General features: G+C 30.8%; 1 protein-coding gene across 4 annotated transcripts in view; it reads right to left on the bottom strand.

The window, feature by feature from the left end:
• Window positions 1–1,954: 1,954 nt before the first annotated feature.
• The window catches only part of LOC126748198 (pituitary homeobox homolog Ptx1), a 67,826-nt gene continuing 49,270 nt past the window's right edge, over window positions 1,955–20,510 (bottom strand). For all 4 annotated transcript variants that reach the window (XM_050457260.1, XM_050457263.1, XM_050457261.1 and 1 more), the window contains exons 4-5: window positions 20,253–20,485; window positions 1,955–5,882 (exon numbers count right to left, since the gene is read on the bottom strand). In XM_050457260.1, coding sequence (XP_050313217.1) covers window positions 5,307–5,882; window positions 20,253–20,485 — 809 coding nt within the window. In that variant the 3' untranslated portion in view covers window positions 1,955–5,306. The remainder of the gene's footprint in view (window positions 5,883–20,252; window positions 20,486–20,510) is intronic.

Genomic DNA, 20,510 nt, shown 5'->3' on the forward strand with positions numbered 1-20,510 from the left:
TTTTTGGGCGTAGCTTTGGAACCGCTTAAGATATTTTCATGTTTTTTGTATTCCAATATAGGAAAGTTCCTGAGGATGGATTTGAGGGTAAAAACTTGATTTTAGGTTAAGGATTTACGTAGTTAGGACAGTTTTGGTTGGGGCATTTTTTAACAAATTTTGACTTTTTCTTAGAGGATTTCCATAATGTTTCGTATAAGAACTTTTTAAAAAAAATAAACGTTTAAAGTACAAAAAAACTGAAACAAACAAAAACAAAGAAATTGGACAACCTTGACTCGAAAAAATCCATTTAAAAACTATTAATTTTTTAATTTTATCAACATTTTCATAAGTACCTTTTTCGTTCCTTATGAAAAAACTTTCATTATAAAATAAGTTTTATAAAAATCGGGTCAAAATTGGCGTATTTATGGCTATTTCTTAAGGAACTTGTTCAACCTTGATTTGGAACAAATTTAATTAAAAACAATTTTTTTATCAACATTTTCATAAGAATCTTTTTTATTTTCTGTTAGAAACCCTTAAATTTATATAATAAATTTAATCGAAATTGGCATATTTATGGCTATTGTTTCAGAAAAGTAGCCAATCTTCACTTGGAACAAATTAATTTTATGAACATTTTTATAATGACCTTTTTTGTTCGCTATTAAAAACCCTTTAATTTAAAATAATATATATGGAAATTGAGCCAAAATTGACATAATTATGTTCGGGCAACCTTGAAAAGGTCCAAAAGCCTCCAAATTTTCTACTTTTTATATAAAAATTTTAATTTTTAGATGGATATTTGTTTGGGCAATTATCTTTGGAACCGTCTAAAATATTTCGATATTTATTATATCTAAATATAAGGGATTTTTTGAGGATGAATTTGAGGGTAAACACGTGATTCTAGGTTAAGGATTTGCGCAGTTAGGGCACTTTGGGCTCGGGCTTTTTAAATAATATAATATTAATTATTATAATAATAATCTTTATTTAGCATTAAAAAAAGCTACATATAAAATTCAATAAATTTTACAAAATTTAATAAAATTATAATACTTTCATCAACCCAGTACATTATAACCGACTTTTTCGTTAGCAAGGGTAACATATACCCAATTAACACATATATTCTTTTGGATAATTTTTTTAGTAAGTTTTAACTTTTCCTGAGAACATTTCCATGAAAAAATTAGATATTTTTAAGAAAGTTTTAGCCGAATAAAATGTATTCCATAACCAATAGCTTCATATAATAACGTTTTTTGTACCTCACAATCTTTTTTGAGTTAGAGGCAATTTTGTCAGCAAAGGTCTAAGAACCATCAAATTTAGCAACCACTTGAACATTTTCTGTTTCTTTTTACACTACACACCATTACCATTTTCTTCCTCCTTTTTCGTCTTCTTCTTCATCTTGTTTCATAGTATCCTGATTTCCTTCCTCCTTATAACTGAATGCACCTTTAAAATCTATACAACCCGAATCAGTGTTCACATCTTCTTCGACAGGTCATAAAGGCCCTCGCCCTTTTTTTGATTATGCTAATATTTATCTTTATTGGATTCGACTACAAATGTAACGTGAGAGGGTAGAATAGGCTGACATTATATGCTATTATTTCAAGTTAGGGGGTTAATGAAACATTATGGGGACTGAGTGCCACGAAATATGCCCCTCGGGATCGCTTCGCGCTTTGTATAAAAAAACAGCGTGCGGGGTGGTTAAAAATATGGTTAATCAGTTGTTCTTTAGGGGGCAATTTAATAATTTTTTTACTTTAAGGGATGATGCTATTAATTTAGTCTTTTTTTTTAATTTTATTAAAGGGTTAGTTTGGAAGCTCTCACTTTTTATTAAGGTGTATACTCAAGAGCTTATTTTGTGGAAAAAAAATTAAAGGACATGGACGTATTGTGAATACGGTGGTTTTATTTATAATAAAAAAAAAACAAAAAATAGTCTATTTAAGAATTTATTTATTATGACTAGATGACTGAAAATCTTAAAACACTGTTATACAGATGATATGCACAGAGTATATTTTTATCTTCAAAGTACCTACAACAGTACGATATTAATTTTTACAGTTTCACAAACTATTAGATATTTTACACCATTTACCAACAAACAATTATATTTTAGTAGTACAGATTTTAAAACAGGGGGAGCGCCTTATTTGACGTATAAATACCATACAAACACTTCCAGCTGTCAGCTGAAAATCTATGTATAAATATATACTTCATTATATATTTCTGGTAACTAAAAATTGCACCTAGCAGCCTTGTAATTAACTTACATAATAAGGTTTCTAATCTCTTAAGAAATAGATAATAATAAAATATTTACAACTGTTTATAGAACGTGTTATATGGCACATGTCAAGAACATTATAATAATATACAAGGAGCTGGAGAGACAAAGTGACCCGTTCTTACTTAAATTATTTCAGGATTAATCCTAACTGACAAATTAAATTTCACTGTCTATTTTCTTCTCAAACAAATGCTACCGCATAAAAATAATTATTAGTAAATCCATATATACAGCTCGACCTAATTTTTATTTAATATGGCAGTAATACAAAATTGCACTAACTTAAAGCTAACTAAAAATAACTAACCAAAAACAAAAATCAACAAAATTTTATTTATTAACAAACTATAATAATATGATTAATACATGCGCAATAGGTTGGCTCTTTGGGTTGGAAATTTGGCACTGAACATTGTATAATTTGGCACATCCATAGCTTAAATAGAACGTAAACGAATTTATACAGGGTGTCATTCTGCACCCTGTGAAAATCACGTATTTCTGCCTAATGAAACACAATAAAAATTTGAAAAAGTCTCTATATACATACAAATTCATTGATTTGCACTAACAAACGTTTATTTTTTACACTGATTTCAATTTATAAAGGACATTTACAAAATTTACAACGAAAAGTGTGAGTTTTACAGTTTATTCACCCGCAAATGGCTTTTGTGAATTCACTGTAAAATTGTGTGAATTTAATTAATGACTTTAAGAGCTATGATTTTTTTTAAATATGGGGGGGTGGCTATATTTAGGTTCTATTGCTGTTTTCGTAGATAAACATTTGGAATCCGTTTAAGGGTACAAAAAAGCTTAAGGGTAGTAATTTTTTATTATTTTTAGGTTATTTGGTTTTATAAAATAAATAAATTCAAAAAATTTCCACCCTCGTTTAGCACGCAATAATTACTATTAACCCTTAAACCGATTCCACTATACAGGATGTGTCTAAATTACACGACATAGAGCAAACTATAGTAAAGTTGTAGGGTTACCAAAAATCTAAAAACTAAAAATATTTTTACATATACAAGGTGTTAACATTTGTATTTTTTTAATGCAAGTATATTATTTCACAAAATGCTTTGATGAAGAGAGCTCTATCTTTATATAACCGAAATTAACACAGTAAGTCTAAAATACGTGTTAAAGACTAGCAGTAATATTTTGTCATTTTGTATTTGATAGTGTTTATTAAAAATGTTCGAATTTGTCAAAATTAAATACGCAATAAAATGTTAAAAAAATTAATTTTTTGTTAACTATGCCCTATACCATTTATTTTATTTTGTGTACAGGTAAAAAATTGAGGAGGTCGTATTAAGCACAATTTATAATGTAATAATATTTTAAAAATAAATTAATTAATTAATGGCCTAATTGCCTGAAATAACAAAATATGTATGTTTTGTGTCTAAGAATCTTTAAAAAAATATTCTAGGCAATAGAGCCATCATTTCGTATTAGTTTTGTTATTCCAGGCACAGTTTAGTTATGGTTTTTTTTTGTATTTCAGGAAATAAATTAAAGCAGGCTCTAGTTCTGGTTTAACTGCCTAAAATATAACAAAACGTATGGTTCAACTGTCTGGAATTATAAACTTATGGATTGAGTAATGTTTGTATAATGTATTCAATTTTTTTGCTTAGTAGAAAAGGTACAGTCTATAAAACAATTTTTTTTTTGGATGAATCATATTATGTTATACACAAATCAAAAAAGTTTAGGTAAATGTCGGCAGTTATTAACAAAGTCAATGATAAATTCTGGCTTTTACTTGGAATATCTTGTAAGTGACTTCCCTATTGTCCAATGCTCGTATTAATAATATAAAAAAATTGAAATAAGTAAAAATCGATTTGGAGATAATAATTGATATCTCTTAAGAAACAGGGTTAATTGATTTTTTCAAAAACCTAAGGCGCTTAATATTGAGGTGTGCCTGTAGTTTGACATAAGTATTTTTGATCGTAAATGAGGTTATTTAGTTACTGTTTCAAGTGTGTAATAGCAATTACAATATTTAGTTGTAGCAATAGTATTTATTTTAAATTTGGTGTAAATTCTTAATAAAGGGATTTAAAAATACGTTTTTGGTGCTTACCTTACACAAAAAATTAGGGTTTTTCACAGATAAATTTAATAAAATAAAAATATACCGGGGGTATTTAAAAATTTTGAAACCTAACGTATTTAATTTTGGAAAAATCGAGAAAAATCAATTATTGTATTGTTTATTGCACCGCATGCATTTTGTGAGCAAATTTCCTATTACGTGTTACAAGGCAACGTAAATCGTGTCAGCGTGTAAAAAAAAACAAAATTAATTTAAAATAATTTTTGTCGCATTTGATATATTTTGGCGCCCAACAGTGTGGATGCATTTTTTTTAAACTTCAATTGCATTATTATATTTACAACTTATGCAAATTTTATAAATGTTATATCAAAGCAAATCTCTCTTAATGCCTAAACATTTTGTGGAATATTATACAGGGTGTTCAATTTGAAAAAAATTGACACCCACCTGTATAAGTAAAAGTAATTTTTATTTGTAGGCAATCCTACAACTTTGCTATAGATATTTTTGACTTACCTTAGCTGTGCGTTTTATTGACGCACCCTGTACAGTGTGCTAAAATTGGTAATGAAAATATTGCGTTTTCGGAAATTTGTTAGACAGAGGTAAACGATTATCAAAAAAAAATTATTTTGTTTTAGTGGCGTGCGTTAAAAAAAATGATAATGGTTTCAAAAAACTGAAACCTCGTAAATTGAGCACATAATAATTTGCCAAAAAACTGAAGGATATTTTCTCCTCTCTCTAACTCTCGAAATCGCAATACATGCATCACCTTTTTTCTCCCACACTCTATGAAATAATTATACGAAATAAAAAAAAACAACATTTGTGATCGACGTCACAAGCTTAATCATCCTGGTCCTCATGTTTCATCACAACATGGCCCTCAAGGGCCACCCCCTCCTCTCAGCCCGGCCTCTCACCCACCCCAATTCCAGTACCTGCATACTGACAAGCCTGTAACCCTGCCGAAGCTGACCGGACTGGACTAACACTAGGATAGCTCACGAAGCCAGTATGCTGTTTAGCTTTTAACCTAAGCGACGCTATGCTCGAAGACATCGCTGTACAAGGTTCCGCGGTTGTCCTATGATGGTACATAGAGTAAGGGTTTGCCGGAGTGGTGTAAGGACAGGGTTGAGCGGAGGGTGTGCTGGTCAAATTTGACATTCCACCAGGTAACATTGAACTCGCGGCACCCCCCATGGAAGCGACAGAAGTAGCTGCGTTAAAGCAGTTTACGGGGCTTTGGTGGTGGTTCGATGGTACCACAGGCCAAAAAGGTTTGGTGCCTAAAGGGCTAGGGACCTTCGTCCAGTTATTGTAAGTGGAATAGGAGTAGAAGCTGTCTTCGCCTATGGTAGGCATAAGTCCGTTGAATTGCGAACCGAAACCGGTTTTGAATTCGGCTGCTGCGTTCATTGCGTTCATTGCGTTGCGTTCACGTTTACGCCATTTTGCGCGGCGGTTCTTGAACCACACCTAGAAGAAAATAAAATTGTTAGTAAAGTTGAAGTTTATGGAGAAATTGAAATTAAATAAAGACAAGTATTCAGCGTAAGAAGTAATATGTTAATAAGTGCATAGCGCTTTCATTACTTGTACTTTACAAAAAAAAACGTGAATGAGTTAAAATCATTGAGCTCATAAATTTTAGATTATTTCTTTACAACAATATATACGGTTAAAAATTATAACATCAATAATTTGTTCTTTAAGAAAATAATTATTAAAAAAAAAATCATGACTAATGTGCACCTTACCGATGTGCTATATAAACATGATTTCTAAAAATAGTCGTTAAATGTATACTATAGCGTAATGTAGATCAAAGAACTATGACTAAGCTTTTTTTGCAAATAATTTTTTTAGATTCCGAAAAAATTATTTGATTTTAAGAAAATTAAGTATAGAAAAATGCGGTGAATAAGCATGCTCTAAAAATGTCAAAAGAAAAAGAAACTCTATATAATAATCAAAATCATGTTTTTACTTCAGTCCGTTATTTAAAAACCACAGGAATCACTCACAATGTATTATTGTTTAAATAATGTTTATATCTTGAACCGGATTAAAAGTAACATGAGATATAATAAAATACAATAAACTCTAAAGAATATTTATTTTTCAAAAACAAAACTCCCTTCAATCTGCCTGTTATTGGGTTAGGTTGGAGTGGGTTATGTTGGGACAAATGTTTAATCTATTCCAGGCAGTTGCTTAGAAAAAACATAATTTTTTTGGATGTTTCTTTAACTGCCTGGAATAAAACTTTATTTTATATATTTAAGGTAGCTGAAGATAAAAAAAATTCAACTGCCTGAAAGATAAAAATTAATTGAACAATTCCAGGCAATTGCTGAGAAAAATATATTTCTTTAATTTTCTGGAAGAAAACATTATTTTATGTCGTTTAGGCAGTTAAGGATGAAAAAATTTCGATTGCCTAAGACAACATAATTTTTTTGGATTTTTCTTCAATTACCTGAAAGATAAAATTGATAAAAAAAATCAGCTGCCTGGAATAAATTAAGATGTTTTCTATTCCAGGATGTTTAGGACCAAACAAGCTGAAATACCTAATAGAAACCATAATTTTTATGGGTTTTTCTTCAACCGCCTGGAAAACAAAATTGATTAATTTAATTTATTTTAGGCAATTGTTAAAGAAAAACATTTTTTTTAAGTTTCTTTAAGTGCCGGAAGGAAAACACTATTTTATGTATTCCGGGCAGTTAAGAATGAAAAAATTTGAAATGCCTGAAAGATAACATAATTTTTTTTGGATTTTTATTCAACTGTCTGGAAGACAAAATTGATTCATCTATTTCAAACACTTAGTGAGAAAAAAACATTTTTATTCAGACTTTTTTCTAACTGCCTTGAAAAAATATGATTTTTTAATGTATTCTAGGCAGCTGAGTGTGGAAAAATTTGGACTGTTGGATATTTTTTCAACTGCCTGGAAGAAAACATTATTTTATGTATTCTAGGCAGTTGAGAATGAAAACATTTTGACTACCTAAAACAACGTAATTTTCTTGGATATTTCTTCAACTGTCTGAAAGATAAACAATTGGTAAATAAAAAACATTTTAAAATTGTTTTTTTAACTGCCTGGAAAAAAACATGATTTTTGCTATTTTAGGCAGTTTAGGACCAAAGGAGCTCTATTTTTTACAGTTTCTTTTATAGATATCAAGGAATTTGGGTTTGCCTAGGCAACGGGTACAATTGTATGTTTCTTTCCTACAGTTAAATTAATTTTTCTTAAATGTTCCAAAAAGTGAAAGTAAATTTTTCACGCAATTAAATCAATTTATTTTTAGTCACTAATTTTAGTACTTCATTTCAGCCAGTTAAATTACTTTTTTTATTATTTTTTTTATGCACTTAAAGTAATTTTGTATTTCTTCCAGGCATTTTTCTCTGCAGTTTCTTCTATAAAAATTAAAGATTTTTTTATTTCTTCCCTATAATTAAAGTATTTGGTTTTTCCAAGAAGTTGCTTTTTTATTTTTTTTTAATATAAACAATTTTTGGCTTCTAGTTGAGATAAAAAAAATAGATTTTTTGGAATTATAAAACCTTAAACATATTAAGACTTGAATATAGAAACTATGGATTCCAAAGTCTTAAAGCAATTTTATTTTTATTTAGTACTATGTATATAATATTCATTTAAGTTATGCATTAGAAAAAAAGACAAAAATATTTTGATTTTTTTTTCTTTACCTAGGAAAGAAGGAAAAAAATAAATAGATAATCATAAAATAAACATCCTTCCTTAGACATGTTAAATACATGGTATCCATTTAAGTTATGCCAGCTTTTCCCGTTATGTTCTAAATTTTTATCCCAGTTCGGCTCGACTAATCGATGATATTGTTATCAGAGAAAATCGACCAACCCAGGCATCATTCCCATGTCAACACTAATTTCATTTAATAAAGTAAACACCGCCCAATAATGCGTTTTGACTTTAATTTATAGTCGACGCGTTTATCAAACGTGAACTGTAAAATCAAATTTAATAGAAACCACCGTGTTCGCTAACAAATAGCTTGAATTCCCATGCCCTAATCCCCCAATAAATAGGAATTTAGTGAGATGTATTCAATATTTATCTTTAGATTTAGGTTATTTCGCCTGCCATGTGCCGGTATTCCGTTCTAAAGAGAGTATTAACGCAAACGCTCGATGGATTTACTAATGGCAGCCGATATAATCCGATCGGAATCCGGATTTAAGGTCTGATTTTCAACACCATTATTATGTTTTTTTTTCGGATGAGTTGGATTAATTAAAAAAATGATTTTAATTAAAACTTCAGTTGAGAATATACCACCAATGTTTCACATACATAGAATATTTGGTATTGATTTTATCTGTATAGACATTTTTGGGCCTAACTCAGAAGGCAATTAAATTTTTTTAATGTTTTATTTCACATTGGGTGAGAGGCAAATTTGTTCATAAGAGGACATTTTTGGAATATATGTGCTACCTATCCAGGAACATTAAAATTGCCAAGTTGCCCTAACTATAAAAATAACTATAATTAGCCAGCCAATAACCCATAATATAGTGTCAATGTTATTTTTACGACACCATAAAGCTCTCAGCTTCCCCAAAAGGTCCTTTTGGGTTTGCTAGTACAACACTAAAAACACAATATATTAGCCCATTATGTAGGCATTTAAATTATATATTTTAATTGATTTCGATTACGAGATATAATAAAGAGATAAATGTGAAAACCATAAGATAATATAATATTAACGCCAGTACTGGGGTTTATTATGCTGGACAGGCCATGCGGGGGGTGCTGCAATATATCGCCCCCCCGCAAAGCGAAAGCTCCACGTATGACTTGTTAATCAGCTCAGTGATCAATAACGGCCCAATATAATGGCCGTGTTGTTGTTTTCTTGTGTTCGTTTTACATGGAAAAAATCCGGACTTATTTAATGTCGGATATTCAATAATCAAAGATGCAGCGCGGACATCTTTTATAGATAAATGCAAATCCACCCGCCGGGTAAAATCCGCATTTGAATAGCGAAACCTGGAACATGAGTTATGGATATTTCAGATATTTTCAATAATCGCGCCATAAAGGGTGTGGATTTTCGTTGGCCACGTTGCGCTTCCCTTTAAGCTCCCATAAATCTTCAGTGAATGACCAACGTCCTGTCTGAAAACATCCCTTTATTTTAACGGGACTACTGCAACTTTATATTGGCATTCGCTTTTTTGTATGGTTCATTTAAAATGAAAAATAGTAATAATTTAAAATCATTGTTGTAGCATTGGGTATACTTTGGCGCCCAACAGTGTGGGTCAATTTTATTTTTTTTTAAATTTCCTATTTGTCATCCTTCTTCTCATCATTACGTCAAACTTTCAGAAGTACCATTGCGGTAATTTTATATATTTTACAATAAGTGTAATAAAGATAGATATGTATAGATCGTTTTTTAAAAGAAAACGAAAATTGGGCATTAAAATGAGTGGAAGAAAGATGATTCTATTTAGTTTATTACTCTGTTTAAAGCCCTTTTAGTAGCAATTAAAAGAACATACATATAACCCAAAAAAGAAAATAGTGTAAATTTAGACGCATTAATGTAGTATTACGTATACTTTGGCGCCCAATCATTATATAATACAACCCTTTCCAAGATGAATGATTTCACTTTGATAAGAACGTTTACACCTGTATCAACTATAGTATACTGGATATCTTTTTATGGAGTTTATTAATTAATTACTATAGCATTTTGAGAGTAAATTTTCAATTACGCAAGGCATCGTAAATATTTTAATTTAAAAAGTAGTATTAATTTAAAATAATTTTTGTCGCGTTGGGTATATTTTGGCGCCCAACAGGGTGGGTGTTTTCTTTTTAAACTTCAATTTCTTTATTATATTTTGAACTCTCGACCAAGATGAATGATTTCACTCTAATGAGCACATTGATACCTGTATACCAGTAATGAACAATTCGAAAAAAAATTGCATTCATTTAAAATCATAATTGTCGCATTAAATATGCTTTAGCACCCAACAGTGTGGATGAATTTTCGTTTGAAAAATTTCAAACTCATCATTACAACCCTCTAACAGGATGAATAGTTTTACCTACATATATACCTATAACCAAAGTATACAAGGGGTTTTTTAGTGAGTTTTTTAATAATTAATTGCTATAGAATTTTAAGAGCAAGTTTTAATTTTTGTCGCATTGGGTACATTTTGGCGCCCAACAGTGTGGATGAATTTTTTTTTAATTTTAAACTCATTTTCTTTATTTGTGCAAGGATGTTGAGCATTTAATTCTGGCACTATACCTCTTTTTGTGTTTTTATCAGAGAACCAAATAATGTTTTTAAAAATAATTGTTTTTCTTTTTTAATATTTCTCTTTATACGTTAACAGGATGATTAACACGTATAAAGAGTAGCCCTAGGGTCTAGACTTTGCCATTATTTTCTATGTACTGATTAATTATGTATTTGTATTTGTTTTTTATTTAAATAAAAACACCTTAATAAAAAGTATTATTGTTGCACTAAGTATATTTTGGCGCCCAACAATGTGAAAATTTCTACTTTATCATGTCATTTGCATCCCTTTACCAGGTTCATCCTGTAAGCACGTTGATACCTGTATTAATTATAGTATAAAAGGTATTTTTTTAAGGAAGACATTGCATTTTTTTTATTTATAATTAATTGTTGCAGCCTTTTATAATAGCAAATTTTCTATTGCCACTATCTAGAAAAGTATCGTAAATATCTGAATTGATAAAATAGAATTAATTAAAAATAATTTTAGCGCATTAGGTATATTTTGGCGCCCAACAGTGTAGGTAATTTTTTACTGCCAGGTAATTTTACCTCTATCAGGATGATTTCATTGAGAGCACATTGATACCTATATCAAAGGTGTAGTACACAAGGTATACTACTGGTACTAGCATTCAAGGTATAGAATATACCGATACTTAATGGAATCGTCAAAAGATTCATCAATTTTCTATTTTATACTGTCAAACAAAAAGCCTTTTTTTCTGTTCGCCCTGAAGAAGGCCTAACATAAGCCGAAACTTTGACAATAAAAAAAAGTTTTAACCGGCTTGAATTTTACTTGACTCTACATCCAACCCTTAAAACTCAAAAAATTAATTTGGGGTATACTTTGGCGTCCAACAGTATGGATAATTTTCTTTTTAAAAGACTTTAAACTCATTATTATATTAGAAACTCCCTATCAGAAAGCACATCAAAACTTGTATATACTATAGTGGACAGAATATTTTTTTTAGACTTTTTCTTAATGATTAATTGCTATAGTGCTTTAAGAGAAATTCTCCTATTATGTGTAATAAGGCATCGTATATATCTAAAGTTATATACGATTATAATATTAAAATAATTTTTGTCGCATTAGGTATAATTTGGCGCCCAACAGTGTGGGTAATTTAAAAAAAAAATAAATTCGACATTATTTTTATATCTGCAACCCTCTATTATTGATACCTGTATTAAGTATAGTATACAGGGTGTCTTCTTAGGGAGTTTTTCTAATGATTAATTGCTATAGCATTTTAAGAGCGAATTTCCCATTTCGCCTAACAAGGCCTCGTAAATATCTTAATTTATATTCTGTTATTAACACTTGGCTTGTTTCCCTTCGCCTTGACCATTCAATCACAGTCACCACGTTTGTCTATACTAAAATTAACGCAGTGGAAAATTGGATGCATGAACCAATAATGGGATCTATCAATAATTAGCCTAAGAATATACAGAAATACACCAATTTCTGGTGCTCAAGTAAAATCATTTTAGGGGTTATTTAATGTTTTTATAAATGAACGTTTGTCATGGGAAAAGTATCTTACAGAGCACGTTAACATCTCAATTAGAATCACTACCCCGGAAAACTTCCAAATTGCCTTTTAACAAGCGTATCAGCACACGACTCGGTCCTCCCTTCTTGCCCTGAATTCATACCCCTTAATCGCATTAGTTTCGCCACATATTCTCACGCCTCATCAACCAATGAAACTGTAAATAGATACAGGGTGTTTTTTTGCGTTTTTTTGTTTTTAAATGCTTATTACAGGGCAACAGACAACTATCCTATCTGTTTAAGTTATGCATGACCGAAAATTTCCTCTTTTAAAGCAGCTGTGGCATATTTATAAAATCAGCTTCATATACATTTAAGTTATGCATTAAGTTACGATCCTCAGTAAATTTTTAGAAAATTAGAGATTTTCAGTTTAATATGGCTATAGAATCCATTTAAGTTATGCTAAAATAACACACTTAACGTAGTATTATTGTTACTTTATCAACATTGAAGCAGATACCTTTTTTGATGTTGGCTGCCGCCTGTATTTAACTTCTTGTAGTACAAGCCAGACATGGTGTCTGTTGACTCTCTAAGTAAATAAGAGACGCGTAAGCCCTTATCTTAAAATGCCTTAAGTAAACTGCTTTAGGCACTCGTTACTTTGTTTGGCCAGTGCCCTTAATACAGTTGAAAATGTATCATTTTTCTAATAAAAATTCAATAACCTTTACGGGGAGGAAATTAAACTGTAACGCGTTATTATTGACGCGTAAATCATCGGGGTCCGAATTATTATGCAAAACGTTTTTCATTAGGCGTCATAAAAATGGCCGTCATCAATCACGCCGCCGCAAATTAACGTTGTCGACCTGCGTGCGGCAAACTTTTCAATTATACGGGCATTTGCACGTGCCAAGGCCGATTTAGTGGCACCCCTACGATGTTTTCTTTTACCCCTAGACAATCCGCATGCCGATTCTTATATAGTGGCAGTTAGACAGTAAGGGGCGTATACATTTCATCAAAATTTAAGATTTTAGTGTTTCAAACACCTGCTGATCTGCTGGAGAATTTAGTAAGGAAGTTTTAACGGGAAAAGAGGAAGTAGCCGAATTGCGTTGGGAATACGAAGGCATGAAATTAAAAGTTGATAGACATATCAGAACAGAAGTCTAAAAGTATGCAGCTAGGATTTTCTGGTAATTCTTTTTTAGGCTAATTATTGATAGATCCCATTATTGGTTCATGCATTCAATTTTCCACTGCATTAATTTTATTATAAACAAACGTGGTGTGTAACAGAATATAAATTAAGATATTTACGATGCCTTGTTAGGCGAAATGGGAAATTATAGCAATTCATTATTAGAAAAACTCCCTAAAAAGACACCCTGTATATAATACTTAATACAGTTATTGATATGCTCATCATAATAGAGGGTTGCAGATGTAATAATAATGTCGAATATATTCAAGCAAAAACAATTCACCCACACTGTTGGGCGCCAAGTTATACCTAATGCGACAAAAATTATTTTAATATAAAAATCGTATATAACTTTAGATATCAAGGCATCGTATCCTTGTTACACATAATGGCAGATTTGCTCTCAAAGTGCTATAGAATAATTAAGAAAAACTCTAAGAAACATTCTGTATACTATAGTTGGTATAAGTTTCGATGTGCTTTCTTATAGAGAGTATTTAATATAATAATAAGTTTAAAGTCTTTCAAAAAGAAAATCATTCATACTGTTGGGCGCCAAAATATACCCCGAAATATTTTAAATTAATTTTCTCAGTATTAAGGGTTAAGTTGGATGTAAAGTCGAGTAAAATTCAAGTCATTTAAATCATTTTTCTTTATTGCTAAAGTTTCGGCCTATGTTAGACCTGATTAGGGTGAACAGAAAAATCAGGATTTTTCATTTAACAGTATTAAGTAGAACATTGGTCTATCTTTTGACGATTCCATTAAGTATTTAGTTTTTGAGGATATTTACCAAGTACTTCGATATGTATCCTAAAAACTTGACCGCACATCCAACTTAACCAAAAAAAAACCAAACTGGCTCACTAAAATAACATTTTAAATTATTAAATATTTTATAAATTAAGATATTTATAGTACCTCGTTAGATGTAATGGCAAATTTGCTCTCGATATTCAAAAAACTCCCTAAAAAAATATTTTCTTTACTAGAATTGATACAAGTATCAATGTGCTCTCAAGATGCAATCAATCATTCTGGTAGAGGATTACAATAATAATAATAATAAATCTGAAGTTTAATAAAAATTATTCACACTGTTGGGCGCCAAAATATATCTTATGCCAAAAAAAAAAATAAATTAATACTATTTTATCAATAAAGATATCTACGATGCCTTGCTAGAAATTGAGAGTCGTATTAGTACAGATCTGCATGAAAATATGGAACAAACATGAGTATCTTGAGAGTTAACGTCATAGTTTATTGAGATTTATCAAAAATTACTGTGCGGATGAGTTATACGCCCTAGGGTCTGATTACATATCAAAAACCCTCTATTTATTATTATTGTAAAAAAAAACAATTATAATAAAAACAGGGTTTTTGGGACGTATAACTGATACCAATAATTATTTGTAAGTGTGCCTTAAATTAGTTTTAAGATTTTTTTCCTGTGTGTCTGTTTATTAGTTTCTTCAGACCTATTTCCTTTTAGTATCCCCTAATGATGGACACCACTGTGTCCGAAACTTGTCGGGAATTAAAATCAATCATGTTTAATAAATAAGTAGAGAGAAACTGCAGGATTTTCATTTTACATTTATCTATTTGTTAAACTGTGTGCATTAAAATATGCTGTCAATCACCCTATGGTTAAGACAGAAAGCTTAGCTTCAGCTTCGTCTTTTGTAAGCTTCGGTTTAAGTTTTCAATGAATTATCATTATTATTATTATTATATACGTAGATAACACATAAATTAAACAATGTGTGCATAGTTAACAGGCAGTAAATTGATTAGTATGCACGCTCTATTCCTAAAACCTCAGTTAATCATGGTATACAATAATGAGATAAATGCAGCATAGCGACGTAGCTGAGCGCTGGCGGCCGTTATTCACCGGGCAAGCGGTGGCAGGTACGGCAGACAGCGTCACTCTAATCCCGCCATATTAACACCATAAATCTGCTGCGGATTAACGCGATCGCCATCGCGGATGACCGTGTCTCTGCTGTCGCATCTACTCGCCCATGTGTGCATATTGGACCAAAATATAATAGGCGGCCCTCTGTGCAATCTGGACATGTTCATTATACCTGGCTTTTTGATTTGTGTTCGTTTTAACTGCACGTCAACGATGCACCGTTCTCTCTCTCTGTGTGTGTGTGTGTTTTTTTATTGAAGGGATTTTAGGCCCGGCTTAATCAGATTTTTTAATAGGGCATTTGAAACACGTTATTTAGCCCAAAAACTACATATAAGAAATGGCAAGTCATATACATTTAAGTTATGCATTATAAAATGGACTATAACTTATATATGGGTTTTTATTAAATCGAAAACTTCCGGTTTATCAAATATTCAAGAAATAGCGCTTGTAATAAAAATGATAATATAAATAAATAAAATCCCTTAATAAAATTAAATATTTATTTAGGTATGGAGTAATAGGCGCTTTGTAGTCAAAGCGCATGTATTTTGGATAGATTTCGCAACTTTTACTGTAATTGCATTATTGTACACAATGTCGCCATAACCAAATAAAAATATAATTAAAATATTACATAAATAATATTAGGTTTTAGTTGGACAAATATTTTTTTAAACGCATCTATGCTATGCTGATTTTATTCTTAATATGGGTTTCAAATGAGAGGGTCCTATCAAAATCAATACTCAAATTTCTAGCTTCTGTAACCGGCAGTATACCAATATGATTTATTTTTATAACAAAATTATTTGATATTTGATTACCAAATACAAGATTTTAAATCATTAATTTTAGATTATATTTAGATGCAAATTAATTAATATTATTTAAATCTAAGTTACAGTTAAATTAAGGATTTTGTCAATTATTTTTAGGTAATGATACATACAACTAGGAGACATCAGCAGACTGTTGAACATTTACCACATTCTGCAATTTCATTGCCAAATACATCGATTTGTCTTGAGTCAAACAACTTTTATTAAAACGTAACGTGACCTAATAATTAAAAAATTCTTCATTAATTTAATTGAATTATTTGATAGCCCAAAGTAGCTAAGTTTAGATAGTAGAATTTTATTATTTAGGGTATCAAACGCTTTGCTAAGATCTAATAAATACAAACAGGTGACCTCCACTCATGGATATATTAATTAAGCAAGTTGTGCTAAAATCTTTACGAAAATCCGATTCATAATTCGGAATTATATTGTATATATTTGTAAAAGAAATTATTTGTTTGTAGTTGTGCCTCTCAAATAATTTTGATATTATTAGCAATATACTAATAGGCCTAAGATCTTTGGCATCATAATTACAAAACCTAAGCAAAGGTTTTCTTATTGCCAAACTTCAGGATATACTGTTTCTAAAGGCCGTAAACATTGACCTATATTATCACTTATGTAGACCCAAGCAAATATAAATACACTTATAATCATAGGAAGGTCTAATTTGAAAAATCTCTGCATAACTTAAAGGCATATGATTACCATATCGCTTAAGAAATATCCCAATAAATTTCAAATTTTTCGCCACAAATTACTCCATTTTAGAATGTCAGCTATATGAGTGGTATTGAAAGGAATAATAACTTTATTTGAGGAAATTAAAGGGTTTTTTAGGGTCAAAAAAGAAATGTTTGCCCCTTTGTATGAATACATAAAATTTTAAAAATTTAAGGGATTTTGTCAGGAAAATCATGTTCATGCTCCCTTCACTTCACAACATACAAATATTAGTTTGACACCTTAAACATTCGGTTTAAAGTGTAGCAGACAGGGATAATAACCAGGTACAACAAAGACAGGGATTTGACAATCGAGTGTATGAGTGTGACAAAAAAGATTAATGTAAGAAAATTATATATATATTTTAATTAGTTATGTAGGTATAGTCTTTCCAATGAAAACTCTTCTATCAAACTTCCATAGAAAATTAAAATGAGTGGAAAAAAGATGACCCTATTTGATTCAATACCCTGTTTAAGTACTTCTTAATGGCTGTCAAAAAATAAGTCAGTATAACTTACTAAAAAAAAAATAGTATTAATTTCAAATCATCACTGTCGCATTAGGTATATTTTGGCGCCCAACAGTGTGGGTGAAGTTTTTTTTCTGCATCTGCAACCCTCTATTAAAATAAATGATTTCACCCTGAAAACACATTGATATGATACCTATATCAACTATAATATACAGGATGTCTTTTTAGGGAGGTTTTTTATGATTAATTGCTATAGCGTCTTGAGAGCTATAGCTTCTAACAAGGAATTGTAAATATTTTAACCTATTTAATAGTATTATTTTAAAGTCATTATTGTTCAATTATAGGTATATATTGGCGCCCAACAGGAGGTGTGAATTTTACTAAAAATTTTATTAAAAATTATGTATTTGTAATTTTGCATATTTGATGTATTTTTGTTTATTGTAGATAATTTTATTTTGTATACGTTGTTTTTACTTTAACTATTTTTTTGTTATTATTATTGTTTTTTTGTATAATATTGGAGCTAAAGGTACTATTAATTATATTTTATTTGTATTATATGACAACTAATTAGGATATGGATAAATGTTATTTGTATTTTTTTTATGTATCAACACACTTATTATCTGTATTATTTTTTGTGGTATTTTAATAAATGATGTTTACTATTATTATTTTTTGTATTATTATTATTTGCTTTAAGTCTCTCTTTACACTTATTATTACTACGCGAAACTTCCCAAACTGACTGCGGTAATTATTTATATTTTACAATATGTAGAACAAAGACATGTATAGGAATATGGCAAAGGCGTAAAATTATGTGTGATAATCGAGTATATAAGTACGACAGAGAGGAATAATGACTTTAGGTAAGATTTAGGAGATTAGTGAGATTAAGAGGAAGAATTATCCCGATAAATATATTTTTTAAAACGATAAAGATAGGTACAGTTTTTTCAAAGAAAATCGCAAGTTCGGCACTAAAATGAATGGAAAAAAGATGACGCTATCTAATTTATTAAACTGGTTAAAGGCCTCTTAGTAGTAGTGAAAAAACCTCAATATAGCCTAAACCAAATTAAATTAATTTAAAATCATTATGTCGAATCTAATATATTTTGGCGCCCAACAGTGTGGATAAATTTAATTTTTACTTCAAACCTTTAATCATACTTTTTACAATGAGTCGAACAAAGACAGACCCATTTGATCTAAGAAAATAATATTTTACAATAAAAGTAACGAAGATAGGTATGTAGGTAGATATGGTTTTTTCAAAGAAACATCAATTTTCTTTAGTCTGCGCTACTCAAATTTTCTTATTTATACGTCAAACTTTTACGGAGCAATAAAATGAGTGAAAGGAAGATGACCCTATTTGATTTAATAACCCTGTGTAAAGTTAAACAAACATAAAAAAAATTAATCATTTTTGTCGCGTTAGGTATATTTTGGCGCCCAACAGTGTGGGTGATTTTTTTTGAACTTCAAACTTCTCATCATGGGGCACATCTTTGGAGGGTTTAGTTTTTCGGGTCGGAAAGTTTGCATTCTACTTTTCCGGGGGCGGTGCTTTTCATTGTTTACTAAAATTTCTTGATGTGAGTTTTTAGTAGAGAAAAGGAGGGTTTTGAGGTATTTTTTTATGTAACTTTTAAGCTGGGTAAGATATTTTTGTAATTCTTTTACTGTATTATAGAGGGTTCTTGGCAGATCAGTTTTGTTTAAAAAGTTTGGTCATTAGATGGAAAATTGGGTTTACAGTACAATTTTTTTGGCTAGTTTATTAAGGATAACTTGAGGCACTTAAATGGGAGTTATTCTCAAAGAAAAATTTTTTTTGAAAAACGATTTTTACAAGTCAAATACTTTCTTAGCTAGTTTTACCCATCAAGACCCAAACCCCATCAGATTTGAGGTTTTTGGGACAAATCGGAAATAATCAATTTTTTAGCTTGGTCTTGGACATTCTCCTTTAGAACTTCGTAAAATAAGCATCAAAATGAGTGAAAGAAAGATGAGGATATTTACTTTATTACTCTGTTTGAAGACCTCTTAGTGGCCGTAAAAAAACATCAATATAACCCCAAAAATAGAATCTCCGATATATAGAACCAACATAAAAATAATTGCTTTCCAGCCATTCCAATAAAATACTTCCACGTCTGTCATATCGCATGTCCCGACCCTCGGAGTTATTAAAAGTGAAAAACACGTACAATTTCCCAGCGCCAAGGCCCGTCTCGCGGCGAAAATAAAAAGAAAAATCCCTCCGATTCGAAACAGTCGAGTGTTTCTCCCCTTTTTGCCTGCCCCTGCTGCTCGATTTCCCGTTTTGTTTCCGCCATGGACGGGCCAATGGGGGACTCCGTTGATCTTCATATCGTGGCCGCAATTAGACGGGTCGTTGCCCACCGCAGGGGGGCGAAATCATCCCCATCGCCGAACGACTGAGGGGGAAAAACGGAAACGAGAGATAAAATACCGGGGTAATGGAAGATGATGGCTTCAGCGGTTTTACCGAAATGTGTATTGATTTCACCAATCTGTTTTACTGTATCAAGCCTTATACAAATTTTCTATTCATTTTTCAGTTCAAGATAATTTCATTTATAACAGTTTGAAAGCGCACACCTACCTCCCTGTACTCCCTTAATATTTTCTTATTGTCAACCTCAATGGAAGTAATTTTGGCGCCCAACACGTGTAGTGCCAAAATTATTGATTTACTTATTTTTAAAATATTCTTGATTTTAATTAATATAATGATAAATGGATGAATGCTTACCCTAACTCTGGCCTCAGTCAAATTAGTCCACATAGCAATTTCCTCCCTGGTACTCATATCCGGGTAGCGATTCCTAGCAAAAGTAGCTTCAAGCTCTTGAAGTTGTTGACTGGTAAAATGAGTGCGTTGCCTCCTTTGACGTTTCGTTTTTTTATCGTTTTTACCATCCTCAGGTTCGGTCTGATCTGCCACGCCCGCCTCGGTTTTTATCGTATCTGGTAACGACCGACTCGCTGAAACAAAGAAATAATGATCAAA

Source organism: Anthonomus grandis, chromosome 22 (genome assembly GCF_022605725.1).
Source record: "Anthonomus grandis grandis chromosome 22, icAntGran1.3, whole genome shotgun sequence".
NCBI lineage: Eukaryota > Metazoa > Arthropoda > Insecta > Coleoptera > Curculionidae > Anthonomus > Anthonomus grandis.